The 15,373-nt window shown below is 42.7% G+C and overlaps 1 protein-coding gene across 1 annotated transcript in view; it reads left to right on the forward strand.

Annotated features, from left to right (window-relative positions):
* Positions 1–15,373, forward strand: part of LOC121080459 (E3 ubiquitin-protein ligase RNF38-like) — a 170,297-nt gene that overhangs the window by 103,410 nt on the left and 51,514 nt on the right. Inside the window, exon 4 of the mRNA XM_040578468.1 lies at positions 8,006–8,199. Within this exon, the coding sequence (XP_040434402.1) occupies positions 8,006–8,199 (194 nt within the window). The remainder of the gene's footprint in view (positions 1–8,005; positions 8,200–15,373) is intronic.

Below are 15,373 nucleotides of genomic sequence, written 5' to 3' on the forward strand. Positions count from 1 at the left end.
CCCTGCTCTAGAGTTCCTTTGCCCTTCAGAGCTGTCTTCCATGATATCCCACCAGGCCAAGATCTGTACTTTGTGGCTTGGCTTTTTCACCCCTCTCAGGTTCTTGAACACTGCTATTTTATGGTCACTGCAGCCAAGGATACCATTTATTATCATGTCCCCAACCAGTTCTCCCTTGCTAAATAGCAGATCCAGCTGTGGATCTCTTCATTCATCATCTCCTTCATTCTCATTTGATGGTCTGTAGCAAGCTCCAAAACCCCCACTACAGTGTCACTTTTGTGTGACATTTTTGTGTGTCCTCTGATCCTGACTCATAAGCTCTCACAGGGACTGACATCAGTCATATAGAAGAGCTCCATATGTTCAAGCTGTTTATTGAGATACAGCCTTTGCCCCCAAACACACATGTATGCATACACATGCACACACACACACACGCACATGCACGCGCGCGCACACACACACACACTTGTCTGCCCTGCCTGCAGTGTGGTTTTTGTTCTGGGGTTTTTGGGTTGTTGTTTTTTTTTTAAGAGTTTATATCCACCACTGCAGCATCCAGTTGTACATGCTGTTCTACCATGTCTTCCATTCCAATGAGCTTCTGGCAAGCAATAAACCTCTGTAGACAATAACTCAGTTTGGCAGATGGGAGTCTCCATCTCTTGAAGGAGGGAGTCTCCCACCACTATCACCTGTTGCTTCTTCTTGGTGCTGATTTGTGGTTCAGGCTTGGCTGGATCTGATGCCTCCTCAGACATGGCTTTCTCTCCCTTGTCTTCTACCAGGGCACTGAACTTATTCTACTGTTGCAGATGTACAGGTAGAGAAGGAGCAGTCTTCCTGTTACCAGAAGTCGCAAGCCTGCAATCTTCCCCATCATGGGAGTCTTCATATGCCTCACAACTGACTACAGTTTCTGGTTGTTCCTTCTGTGCAGTTGAGGATTCAGGCTCTCATCTCTGCAGGGTCTCTGTGAAAATCGCACCACTCTTCATCTTTTCTGATGCTGAAAAGACTGCCTAAAAATAATACTTAATAGTTACATTTTTGTCATAAATGTTTCTCTATTAAGCTTGATATATTTTGTTGTGGGTTCCAATTCTGAAAGTTGGAAAACTTTGTCTAATTAGTTTTAATTTTCAGAAAACCAAATGTTTAACACCTGTAATATTTAGTATCAGTGTGTTAGTATTGCTCTTTCTCAGATTTGTCCACATCTTAATGTGTCTTTCCTCCAGGTTGTTTTCACAAGACCTGGCTAATTTGCATCCTCCAAATTGAGTTTTATTCCTGAATCTTATCTCCCCGATTTTTCCACCTTTGATCATTCATAGCTTTTGGTAAAATAGAAACATCTGTGGACATCATGACACATTTAATCTTCTTAAATATGTAGACAATATGTGGAGGAATGGAGTGGAGATGTATTTTAGATATCAATCTTAATTATTTCTGGTAATAATTCTATTCTATGTTGTTTGGTTTGGGGGATTTTTTGTGTTGTGGGTGTCTGTTTTTAATGATTCGTTTGTATGTGTAATACTTATAATTTAACTGGAAAACCGGCATATCTCAAGGTACACTGACTTGGTGAAAATATAAGAGGTCTGAATTATCGTGCTATAACTTTCACTTTCTCTATACAAAGCAGAACAGCATTTAGGTAAACTATGTAAAAGTGACTATTGAAGCATGTTCAGAAGTGTAACTGTGGTTGGTTGACCTTGACCAGATGCCCACCCAGATGCTCTCAATTTTCCCCCTCATCAAGACAGGGGGAGAAAATAGGATGAAAAAGCTTATGGGTCAAGATAAAGACAGAGAGATCATTTACAAGTTATGATCATGGGCAAAACAGGTTTGACTTGGGAAAAAATTAATTTCTTGCTAATTAAGATATTTGAATGCTGAGAAACAAAGACCAAAATTTAAAACAACACCCCAGAGGAGAGCAGGAGCACAATCGCAGGTGGGGAACCCAAATTCCAGACTCAAAGAAATGGACACCTTGTGCAGGCCATTCTCAGGGCTGTCCCAGGTGAGGCATGAGTTCCATTGTCCAGGCATGAAACTAATCATGATGGTCAACACCAGAGCACCCTTTGGACCGGTGTATGTGTGTGTGTTACTGCCTAAGGGTAATTGGACATGTTATGGGATGCAGGGGAAAAGCATTTTGGGATTGCACAGGATTTATTATGGGATGTTTAGGGGAGGAACCAAAGCCAGGGAAAGGTGATTTGGGGAGGAACAAGCATAGGAAAATATTGGGGTAAAGGTGATAAAAAAGGCCAGTTGCATGTAAACAGCTCCTGTTCAGTATACTTGCCTGGCCACGCCCTGTACATGATCAGCTCCAGCTGTCCTGTCTCTTTATTAAGCTCTTCCTTCAACTATTTTCTGGTAAGGGGTTCTTTATTCCATGTGCATGTGTGTGTATGGAGGTCTGTAGTGCCAATAAATATAGGTGTGCAAGTGTGTGGTTGTTAGTGAAGATCAAGCTGGACTTGCTGTTGAGTAGGTGAAGTGACCTCGGGGTCAGGGGTGTGTGTGAGTCTCTAAGGGCCAGCTCTAGTTGTGAGAGCACCTGTGTGTTTCTAAGGTAAAGAGCACAGGGGGTGGGGGTCAGCTATGGGAGACCAGGGGTTTCCTGGCCAATGCTATGCATGTGTGTGAAACAGTCTATACCAGCAACTGGAGTGGAGCTGTGGCTTTGGGGACTCCTATGTCCAGGTGCCAGCAACTGGGGAGAGTGGGATTCAGGGGCCAACTACTGGGAAGACTGTCTGAGGTCAACTGCTGGAGGGGCTCCACTTTGTACATATATATATATATTTTCTCTCACTAGACATGTATTTTCTCTCCCTAGTGGACCTCTATCTTGCTCAGCCAGAGAGCAGAGCAGGATGAGGCCATTGGTGCTGTCTGTGTTCACACAAGTGCTCTGAATGTCTGTCTGTGATCTGTGTAGCTGGCTGTGTATATATATGTGGTGTATACATGTGCTCTGTGTGTGTGTGTGTGCGTGCCTACTGGGAGTAAATTTTCAGCCTCGCTACCAGTTGTACTTGGTGCATGAAGCTGTAGCAGCTTTGCCTCTCAGGCTGTCGGATCCAGCACAATATACTTTCCTGTAACAGATATAGCTAGTTCTTCCAAAGGTTAGTGGAATCTGATACATTTTTTAAAAAATCTTAAAATACATAAAATATATTTGTGCCTCCACAGGCTGCAGTGTGAATATTTGCTCTGCTGGTCTCTTCCATGGGCTGCAGGGGAATATCTGTTCTGGCACCTGGAGCACATCCTCCCCCTCCTCCTTCTCTGACCTTGGTGTCAGCACTGCTATTTCTTGCTCTATTTTCTCTCTTTCTCTGCCTGTCTGGTGGTTTTGCCCTTTAAATATGTTTTCATAGAGACACCACCAGCTTTGCTGGCTGGCTCAGCCTCAGCCAACAGTGAGTCTGTTTTGGAGATGTCCAGAACCACCTGTGTCTGGCATGACAGCAGCTCCTGACCTCTTCTCACAAAGGACACTCCTGCAACCCCCTCTCACTACCAAAACCTTGCCATATTCACCTATTACAGTTTCCCAGCATGCTCTTACAACCTTGCTGTAATGATCATATAGGAGTTTATTTATTAATTTATTTTTAGTTGAAACCAAAGAGAGCCACCATTTTTTTGGGGGTGGATTTATGACACTTCCTGTCCTGTAGAAAGCATGTTCATTTTACCTCTGCCACATTTCTTGGGCTCTAAATTATGATAGTGGCAGCAGATGTCTATCAAAAGGAAGCTACAAGATTGTACTGGTTTTGGCTGGGACAGAGTTAAGTTTCTTTATAGTAGTTTGAATGGGACTATGTTTTGGATTTGTACTGAAAATAGTGTTGATAACACACTGATTTAGTTATTGCTGGACAGCACTTGCACAGTCTCAAGGCCTTTTCAGCTCCTCAGACTGCCCCCACAGCAAGTAGGTTGGAGGTGCACAAAAAGCTGGGAGGGGACACAGTTGGGACAGCTGACCCCAACTGGCCAAAGGGATATTCCATACCATATGACATCATGCTCAGCAATAAAACCGAGGGGAAGGGGGGGGGGGGGCATGGCTTGGGAACTGTCTGGGCATCGCTTGGCTGGTGGTTGCTATTTTTTTCTCCTTTTCTCACAATTTTATTTTTAATTATTATTTCTCTCTAATTATTAAACTATCTCAACCCATGAGTTTCTTTCTCACTTTTACTCTTCTAATTCTCCCCTCCATCCCACTGGAGATGAGAGCTAGTGGGATGTGTGGTGCTTTGTTGTCGGCCAGGGTTAAACCATGGCAAAGATATAGGTGGAGTGATGAATATTTTAACCCTTTGCTTTGCTTTGCTGGTCTTCCAATTCCACTGAACCCTCTGTCTCCTTCCTACATTCAGCTCTTCCTTTTTGCATTCCAGACCCCACAGTGTGCCATGTTTCTGTGCCTTATCTACCTTTCTTGCATATATTTTTGTCTTGTCTCCAGTCAACTTGGTGTAAAAAGTTACTTCTCCCTAGCCTGAAAGTTCTGAGGCAGGTCACAAATCATTTTCATCCTACATTCTTTTTGTTGCAACAATAAGATAAATTTAAATAAACAAGTGGCAGAAGTAATGAAGTCTAGTTTCATAGTGATTTCTCTTTGGTAAGATTCTCTAGCATGTAACAAGAAGCATATTCTGATTTAAGCTTTTTGTCACGGCTGGGGCATTTCTCCAGGTGGGATTTACTGCTGTTTAAGGAGGCTGATCTTATGGAAGTGGGAACCCTTCTTGGAGAGCTTTCATGAAACTCTAAGAATAGACCTGTCTTTGACTTCTTTGTTCTTTTGTGTTGAATTTCAGTTTATGAAGGAATTCAAAAGTGATTGGAGGATGAGCAAGTATATGCATCATAGAATCATAGGATAATTCAGGTTGGAAGGGATCTAGTTCTCTAGTCCAACTTCTTGCTCAAAGCAGGGTCAACTATGAGAGCAGACTGTATGAGCTGACTAGACTGGATAATTGTGTTCACACTGGCTTCATTTTAAGGAAACAATGCTAAAACAGGGATCAATACTAGGTCCAATCCTGTTCAACATCTTAATTAATGATCTGGATACTGGGGCAGAGTGTGCCCTCAGTAAGTTAGCTGATGGCACAAAACTGGGAAGAGTAGCTGATATGCCAGAAGGTCATGCTGCCATTCAGAGGGACCTGGACAGGCAGGAGAAATGGACTGACAGAAACCTCATGCAGTTCACTAAGGGGAAGTGCCAAGTCTTGTACCTGTGTGTGTTAATACAGGTGTGAGCTGAAAAAAAGGCAAGAAAACAAGTAACCTATCAAGCAGAAGAGAAGTAGGGCTTCTGTCTATAATCACTGAAAAGTCATGGAGATCAGGGGATGTCCCTGATGACTGGAAGAGGGCAGATGTCACACCCATGTACAAGAAGGGCCCAAAAGAGGACTCAGGAAACTACAGACCCATAGTCTTGCTTCAGTCCCTGAGAAAGTAATGGAACAAGTCCTCCTAAAAACTATTACAATCCAAATGAAGCAGGTGATTGGGAAAAGACAGCATGGATTTACCAAAGGCAAATCATGCTAGACTAACCTGATCACCTTCTAGAACAAAATAACTTATTCTGTCAACATGAGGAGAGCAGAGCAGTGGATGTTGTTTACCTGGACTTCAGCAAAGTGTTTGACACTGTTTCCCACAGCTGTCACCTCGAAAAACTAGCAAGATACAGACTGGATGGGCGATCTGCAAGATGGGTGGGAAACTGGTTAACAGGCTGCACTCAGAGGGTGATGATCAATGTTTTTTACATGGCAGCCTGTCACAAGTGTGGTCCCCCAGGGATCAATACCGGGATCAATTCTTCAACATCTTCATAAATGATCTGGACAATGAGATTGAAAGCGCCCTCACCAAGTTTGCTGATGGCACTAAACTGAATGGTAAGGTAGACATGTCAGAAGGGAGAGCCATATTACAGAGAAACCTGGACAGGCTGGAAGAGTGGGCAAGCAAGAACAGTGTGAAGTTTACCAAAGACAAATGCAAGGTCCTACACCTGGGATGACATTACCAAAGAGCCCGGTGCAGGCTAGGATCTGTGTGGCTGGGGAGCAGCCTTGCTGAAAGGGACCTGGCAGACAACAAGCTGAACATGAGTCAGCAGTGTGCCACTGCAGCAAAAAAGGAAAATGGGATCCTGGGCTGCATCTGCAGAGGCATTACTAGCACAGATAGAGAAGGGATCATCCCACTCAGTGCTTATCAAGCCATATCTGGAGTACTGTGTCCAGTTCTGGTCCCCACAATTCAAGAAAGATATGGAGAGACTGGAGAGGGTCCAAAGGAAGGCCATGAAAATGAGTAAAGGGATAGAGAACCTGCCCTATGAGGAGACATTGAAGGAGTTGGGTCTTTTGTCCCTGGAGAAGGCTCAAGGGGGACCACATCACAATATTCCAGTACTTAAAGTATGGCTGCAAAGAGGATGGAGGCTCTCTCATCACAAGGAGCCATATAGAGAAGACGAGGGACAATGGGTTCAAGTTGTATCAGGAGAGGTTTCATTTTGACTTAGGAAAGAATTTTTTTACAATGAGAACAATCATTCACTGAAACAACCTCCCCAGGGGTGTGGTAGAGTCCCCCATCACTGGAGGTTTTCAAGATGCAATTGGACAGGGCACTAGATAATCTCATCTAGGCTCCCTTTCCCACAAAAGGCTGGATCAGATGATCTTTTGAGGTCCCTTTCAATCTTAGCTGTTCTATGATTCTGTGAAATATTCTACTCAACCAATAGTGTTCAGAAAGTGGAAATCAAACTCCTTTAAAGATAAAACCATAAGAAGGACAATAAAATAGGAAGAAAAAGAATATTTGGTAGACCAAGGAAAATTGTGAGAGATGAATAAGTGTAGAGAGGCTTTAAAAGATTATAGTCTATAATTTTATGTGAAGCAAAAGGCTTCTAACAGGGTTAGAGGGGGCAGTTCAAGAAGACAGTTATTGTAGAGAAACTCAGTTTTCTCTGTATTGGTCATCTGCAAATGACTGCAAATATTTAGTTTCTTAAACTCATCACATCATATCTCTTAAATTATTATGGTGAACAAGGAGAGGTCTAGCTAACCATTTTAAGCAGGGGCAAGCAGTGAAAAGGGAAGGTAACTATTCCTGTTCAGGACCTAATGTAAACTTGGAGGTGAATGGTTTTCATATCACTAACACTAACAACTCTAGGAGCTACCTAGTCCGAGTAGAACTTCAGTAAAATACACAAACTTAAATCAAGTTTTTCATGGTGGTTGGGTTTAATCACATTGTCTTTACCTGTTAATTACTATTACTGCACTAACAAGTTAAAAGATGAGGCACCTCTGTGGTGGGATAGCAGAGCTGGTTTGTACTCCAGATATTTAAAAATGTTTTTTCAGCTATGTACACATGCACCTGGTAGGAATGGAATGCATATGTTGAACTAGAGGTCTATATGGCATCTATTTACTGGCAAATATGGATCCTATTGGTGTGAAATCTATGCTTATCTTTTACAAAAAAGTCTTTGGATAACTCATTTATGTGTTTATATCCTAAACCTGTATTGAGGTGGCAGGGCAGTGCCTCTGTTGAATATTATAACAAAATAGGACCTAGCTCTTTCTTCTGAAGTAAATGTTTACTCCTTTTTCTGATATAACTTCTCTTATTGCCTTAGCATTAGTATTTAAAATATCTTGATGTTGACATATGTTTTAGTAAAAATGCTCAGGTAGGCAATTAGTTGTTTGCATTATGAACGCAGTAGGTTCTACAACTAATTGTAGTTGTTTAACTTTATGGTGTTCTGATTAGTCTGTTAAATCTCCCTCTGTAATGCTAGCTGAAGTAAATAATATTGGAGTTTCAATATGGGAAACAAATCAATCAGCTGAGGGCTTTTTTGTTTACGTTGGCACAGAGTGAAGACAGTTCAAGTCCCAAGAGACAACGTCTTTCTCATTCAGTCTTTGACTATACAGCAGCATCACCAACTGCATCACTGCCAATGCGACCGTGGGAGATAGCATCAAATAGGCAGCCTCCTATGGCTCGGTCCAACCAACATCACTTCTCTGGGGAACGCTGCAGCACACCTGCGCGAAGTAGGAGGAGGTAAGCAAGCTAATTAGGTTAGGGACCAGTTTCTTATTCTCTCTACTGTCAACTCAGGGGAAGCCTATTTCAGGCAACATTGAATAGTATTTATTATATGATAAATACTCTAATGCTTCTTTTGACTTTTTTTTTACTAAATTATAAGTGCAACAGAAAACTCTGTATTGAAAGTAATTTAAGTTCTTACATCTTCCAATACTTTGTAAGAGTATAGAGAATTTGAGAAGAGAATACTTGTTAACATTTTTTGTTATGAGCTGTCTTCTTTCTCTCATTCTGTACTGGAGAAATAAGGGTTTAAAAAATGGGAAGGGGGGGAATTGTGGTGGGTTGACCTTGGCTAACTGCCAGGTGCCCACCAGGCCACTCTATCACTCCATCTCCTCAATAGGACAGGGGGAGAAAAATATGACTAAAAAGCTCATGAGTCAAGATGAGGACAGAGAGATCACTCAGCAATTACAATCACAAGTAAAACAAACTCAACTTGCAGGAATTAATTTGTTGCCAATTAAACATCATAGGAAAATGAGAAATGAGAACAAATCTGAAAATACCCTCCCCCAACCCCTCCCTTCTTCCCAGGCTCAACTTCACTCCTGACTCTTGTACCTCTTCCCCCTCAGTGGCACAGGAGTATGTGGAATGGGGATCGTGGTCGGTTCATAATGCTTCATGTCTGCTGTTCCTTCATCTTCATGCTCTTCCCCTGGTCCAGCATAGGGTCCCACCCATGGGAGACAATCCTTCATGAACTTCTCCAATGTGGGTCCTTCCCACAGGCTGCATCTCTTCAAGAACTGCTCCAGCATGGGTCCTTTCCATGGGGTCACAGGCCCTGCCAGCAAACCTGCTCCATTGTGGAGTCCTCCATGGGCTGCAGGGTGGATATCTGCTCCACCGTGGACCTCCGTGGGATGCATGGAAATAACCTGCATCACCATGGTCTTCTCCACAAGCTACAGGGGAATCTCTGCTCCAGTGCCTAGGGCACAGCACCTCCTCCCCCTCCTTTGCTGACTTTGGTGTCTGCATAGTTGTTTCTCTCACATTTTCTCTCTCCCAACTGCCTTTCTTAAATGTATTATCACAGACGTGCTACCAACGTTGCTGATTGCCTCAGCTTTGGCCAGCCTTGAAGCTGGCTAGAACTGGCTCTGTCTGATATGGGGGTAGCTTCTGGCATCTTCTCAGAGAAGCCACCCCTTCAGCCCCTCTAATACCAAAACCTTGCCACATAAATCCAATACAGGAATAAAACCCTCTTTATTGCCAGAGTGCTATCAAAAACAATAAATTCCATATGTAGTGTCATGTATGTTCACTGCACTCACAACTCAGTCCTTGTCTTGCAAACAGCAAAGGTGAGGAGGACCTGACTGGAGGATACCATAGCATCATGTGTTTGCTGAGGTGGTTGGTTTGCATATTATAAAGACTGCATTTTTGTTCTGATTTTTAGTGTGTGGCTGTCACGTTAAGAAAGGGGGTTTCCTCAAACCCTTTACATTTGATACAACTATTCAAATCTCCAGAGACTTATAACTTCAGATGAAGATTTTTATTATAAAATGCAAATTTGTGACAGAATAAGGTTCGAAGATTCTGGTGATAATACACTGACTGCAAAGCAAGCTTAAAACAATATACCTAATAGCAGCTAGCATGAGTTAGTCATAGAATAAAGTTCTTACCCAATAGGCGTCCCTATGGGGGAGAAGACAGGTTCAGCCAATCCCAGAAGTTACTACCTTCTCCTGTCATTTGTCCACTTTCTATACTTCATAGTACATTGCACATTCATTTATGATAAACAGGATTGGTTACAAGTTTCTCGCTTCAATGCAAATTAGTACACACCCTCAGATAGCACTGCTGAAGTTTTCTGCTAACTACACATGCTCCTCAAGCAGGGTTTTTCCCTCTTTCAGGGGGGATGCTATTTGAGTTGGAGGTCGCGATCTCCCACTACTACAATTATCTTTGTCCTATTTTCAACTAATTTTCTGTTGATGTCAGTGGATTGCAACACCTTATCAGCCTGTCTCCTCTTACAGCCAGAACTTTATTCACTTGAAGGCTTCTTTCTGCATAACTTTGATAATGGTGTTCTTCTCACTATCTGTTCTGTGTTTCTCATCCTTCCCAAGGCTGACTCCCTTGATTAGAAGCCCTTTAATTTATAACAACTTTAAAGAGTGGGTCAGCTTGACCTAACTTTATGCACAGATTTGTATATAGTTAAACACTAAATCAGAGTTTGGTAATCCAGGAGTTTATACAACAATTCCCCCCTTTGGACTTACTTTAGTCCAGGACTAGTCCATTTCCTTCACATTTAGGTGGAGCTTGAGTGACTCTAGTCATACATATTGTTGTTACTGATTGGTATCACATGCCCAGTGAAGCGTAGTAGTACCTTGGAGGCAGGTAACTTTGAGATGGAGGTGTGTGTTGTTATTACAATGAGATTATTTCATCTAAGGAAAGTAATTTTGCCACAGTGGTTGGCTCAGCAATGGACATCTCATATACTCTTTATGTGACAACTGCTATGCAGCTTATCAGCTGTGTGGTACCATCAAGTTCCTGTTCTTGCAGGGAGCACGACAAAGCCTGGCCACAGTGTCTCCACTCCACTCCGTCCTCCATTACTCCTATCAGCATGTGCTGAGATGGCAGGGTGTAATTCTTAGGGAGCTGTAGTAAAGTAGATCCCGTGCATGCCAACCATCCTGAAAGCGATAGCTGTATTCTACCCTAAAAAGCTGTAGTGGTTTAACCCCAGCTGGTAACTAAGCACCATGCAGCCACTCACTCACTCGCCCCCACCCAGAGGGATGGTAAGGAGCATCGGAAAGGAATGTAAAACTCAAGGGTTGAGATAAGAACAATTTAATAGGTAAAGCAAAAGCCGCGCATGCAAGCAAAGCAAAGCAAGGAATTAATTCACCACTTCCCATGGGCAGGCAGGTGTTCAGCCATCTCCAGGAAAGCAGAGCTCCATCACATGTAACGGTTACTTGGGAAAACAAATGCCATAATGCTGAATGTCCTCCCCTTCCTTCTTCTTCCCCCAGTTTATATTCTCAGCTTGACGTCATATGGTATGGAATACCTCTTTGGCTAGCTTGGATCAACTGTCCTGGCTGTGTTCCCTCCCAATTTCTCATGCCTCTCCAACCCTCTCACTGGCAGGGCCTGAGAAACTGAACAGTCTTTGACTTAGTATAAACATTACCTACTTACAACCAAAACTGCCAGTGTCCTATCAACATTGTTCTCACACCAAATCCAAAACACATCACTGCACCAGCTACTAAGAAGAAAATTAACTCTATCCTAGCTGAAACCAGGACAAAGGCTTTCTGTAATACTACGCTTCTATTAGGTCCCAGTTTTCTCTAATTCCCCCCCACCAAGTAATTTTCCCACAGTGACTTATAATGCTCTCTGAGGCAGAGCTTTTGTAACAAGATTCCTTAATCATGGAAGAGTAGAGTTTTAGATGACTATGTTGAACTGATGCCTGGATAAAAGTATATAGGAAAGCATAAAAATAAAGTTGACCTTTACTCTTCTATTTAGTTATCCAAAGCAAAAGCTTTCAATTCCTCAGCATTTCACACTTCATTGTTTCAGAAATGTGTCCAAGCCATGTAATGAAATTTTAAAGCTAACTGACCTGTTTACATCACAGAAACACTATAGCTTGATTTCTACTAAAATGGAAGTATTTGTGCTTTTTCATGACTGTAGAATGTTAGATGAGGTTGAAAAAATGTAATTGCTTCTCCTCTGATTCCATAGATAAATTTTGTCAGCCATGATAATATAGTGTTAGAAGGAACAGACTTAAATGTACTGGGTTTTGTTTCTTCTTCAAGTCCACAAATATGGAAGCTTTCAGTCCAAAGCATGAACATGGTATGGGTGTTCATACAGCTGTCAGACCCAAGAAAGAAATGTGTTTGTTGACTCAAGCTTCTCTTTTCAGAATAACTGCTATATGTCCTTTATTCAGTTCTGTGCAGTGGTTACTCATAAATCAAGTCCACAAGATGTTTTTATTCAGAAATGTTTTGAACTGGGCCATTCAGAATATGATGCATTTGGCATTTTTGCTTGTCATCTGACCAGTCCGCACACATTTCCTTGCATCCTTCCATTACCATCTATTGCTAGTGTGAGCTTGAGCTAATCTACCTTCCCAGAATATGATTGTTGGGGGAGCACAGTTTATACACATCTGTGTACATTTTCTGCAGGAGTCTGATAAAGTTTTATAGAACTAATGCTAAACCAAAGCTGATAAGCCCTAATGGTTCAGAGCTCAATTCTTTAAGGTTGTCGTGAGTCATAGAATCATAGAATGGGTTCAATTGGAAAGGACTTTTAAAGCTCATCTAGTCCAACTTTGCTGCCATGGACAGGGACATCTTTCACTAGATCAGGTTGCTCAAAGCCTCATCCAACCTCGTCTTGAACACTTCCAACGATGGGGCATTCACAGCTTCCCTGGGCAGCCTGTTACAGTGTCTCACCACCCTCATCATAAAGTATTTCTTCCTTATATCCAGTCTAAACCTACCCACTTTCAGTTTAAAACCATTGCCCATTGTCCTGTCACTGCAGGCCCTGGCAAAAAGTCTCTCTGTCTTTCTTATAAGCCTCTTTTATATATTGAAAGGCTGCATTCAGGTCTTCCCGGAGCCTTCTCTTCTTCAGGTTCGACAACCCTAACTGTCTCTCAGTCTTTCTTCATAGGAGAGGTGTTCCAGCTCTCTAATAGTTTTTGTGGCCCTCCTCTGGACCTGATCCAAGAGCTCTGTGTCTTTCTTGTGCTGGGGACTCCAGAGCTGGACACAGGACTCCAGGTGAGGTCTCACTAGAGCAGAGTAGAGGGGGAGAATCACCTCCCTCATCCTGCTGGCAACATTTCTTTTTCTGCAGCCCACATTATGTTTGGCTTTCTCGGCTACAAGCACACATTGCTGGCTCATGTCCAAATTTTCATCCACCAACACCCCCAAGTCCTTCTCCTCAGGGCTGCTCTCAGTCTGTTCATCCTCCAGTCTGTACTGATGTTGGGGATTGCTTCAACCCAGGTACAGGACCTTCCTTGCGCTTGGCCTTGTTGAACTTCATGAGGTTCACATGCACCCACTTCTCAAGCTTATCCAGATCCCTCTGGATGGCATCCCTTCCCTCAAGGGAATCAAGTGCACGACTCAGATTGGTGCCATCTGCATTTTTTCTGAGAATGCACTCAATCCCACTATGTCAGTAATTTCAGTGCAAAAGAGTAAAGGCATTCAAAAAGTTGCTGCATCAAAGAAATTACCTTAGAGAATGCTGACGTCAAGGTTCTTCAGTTATGGACAGCTTGTGATGGCTGTTCTTGTCTAAAGATGATAATTACTATGTGTTCTGTCTGTTTCCATCTGACCCACTTTAACTCATCTGGACACATCACCTTTTTTAGATTGTAAATGATTTTGGGTGCCAGGGACTGTCGCTTACTGGTTTTGTACAACATCTAGCACGGTGCTTGGAAGAAAAGAATCATGGAATCATAGAATACCAGGTTGGAAAGGATGTCAAGGATCATCTGGTCCAACCTTTCTTGGCAAAAACATGGTCTAGACAAGATGGCCCAGCACCCTGTCCAGCCAAATCTTAAAAGTGTCCAATGTTGGGGAATCCACCACTTCCCTGGGGACGTTATTCCAATGGCTGATTGTTCTCATTGTGAAAAATTTTCCTCTTATGTCCAGTCATAATCTCCCCAGGAGTATCTTGTACCCATTACCCCTCCTCTTTTCCATGTGACTCCTTGTAAAAAGGGAGTCTCCATCTTCTTTGTAGCCACCCTTTAAATACTGGAAGATGGTCATAAGTTGTCCCCTAAGCCTTCTTTTCTCAAGGCTGAACAAACCCAGTTCTCTCAGCCTTTTCTCATATGGCAGACTTCCCAGTCCTTTGATCACCTTTGTGGCCCTTCTCTGGACCCTCTCCAGCCTGTCCACATCTTTTTTCATAGCGGGGACCAAAACAGAACATAGTATTCCAGGTGCAGCCTGACAAGCGCTGAGTAGAGTGGGATAATGACTTCTTTACCTCTGCTGGTGACACCCTTGTTGATGCAACCCAGCATCCTGTTGGCTTTCTTTGCTGCAGCAGCACACTGTTCACTCATATTGTGCGGCGAATGAAGAGACGGGACACAGCTTGATGCAAGCAAATGTCAATTTATTCTACAGAAGCACGAGGTTTTATAGACTTTCAGAAGCTGCGCGTTTCAAACTAATTGGTTCTTGAAGCTAAGCCTTGCATACTAGGCAATCCCTGATTGGTGGTTAACTGCCAGCAATTAACAACAAGGTGTTATCTTTCCTTGGCCCCATCCGTCTCCCACCCCCCTGTGCTCTGCAAACATGCCTCATCATGTTAATTGTTGTCTAGACAAGCTCGAGCAAATTCCCCTCAGCTAACTGATTGCCGCGCATGGTCCCAGTTTGCAGACCGCTCCTGCATCTCCCCCTTCCTGTTGCACAAAAAGAACCTTTGGAACCGAACAAGTAAAAACAAGGTATAAGTAATAGAACAAATAAAAAAGCAACTGAGACATTATCAGTGTCAAAATAACCCACTGTCTCTATTCCATACAATTTTACAATTTCCCCTTTTTGTTTTTGAGCAGCTAGTACCAGGTTTGCCATGTTCTGCAGGGCCCTTGCAAACATGACAGCAACCAAGGTAATAGCAAACAAACAATACTGCCAATTGATTGAATGAATGCCAAAAAAGGCTGAAATTTTCTCAGATTTTGGTAACATGTTGCTGCAATGGGGCGCCTAAAATCCACGCAGCACATACCATCAAAATCCTCACAGCCATGTCCTTGAACCAACAACAAAAAGCAGTGGCAATTTTGACTCACATTCTTAACTGCCTACCAAACAATGTGATTTAACTCTTTAATGCTTTCCCTGCTGTTACTCTGGATAAGAGAAGAACCGCTGCGACACGTTCCCATCATAGCCTCCTACTACATTAGCATCTACAGAAAGACAATTATCGACATTCAAAGTGTAAACAATATCATCTTCTTTTGGATTAACATTATACATAGGTGGAAGGGCACACCAAACAAGAACTGGCTCAGTCA

Source organism: Falco naumanni, chromosome W, assembly GCF_017639655.2.
Source record: "Falco naumanni isolate bFalNau1 chromosome W, bFalNau1.pat, whole genome shotgun sequence".
In the NCBI taxonomy this organism is placed as follows: Eukaryota; Metazoa; Chordata; class Aves; order Falconiformes; family Falconidae; genus Falco; species Falco naumanni.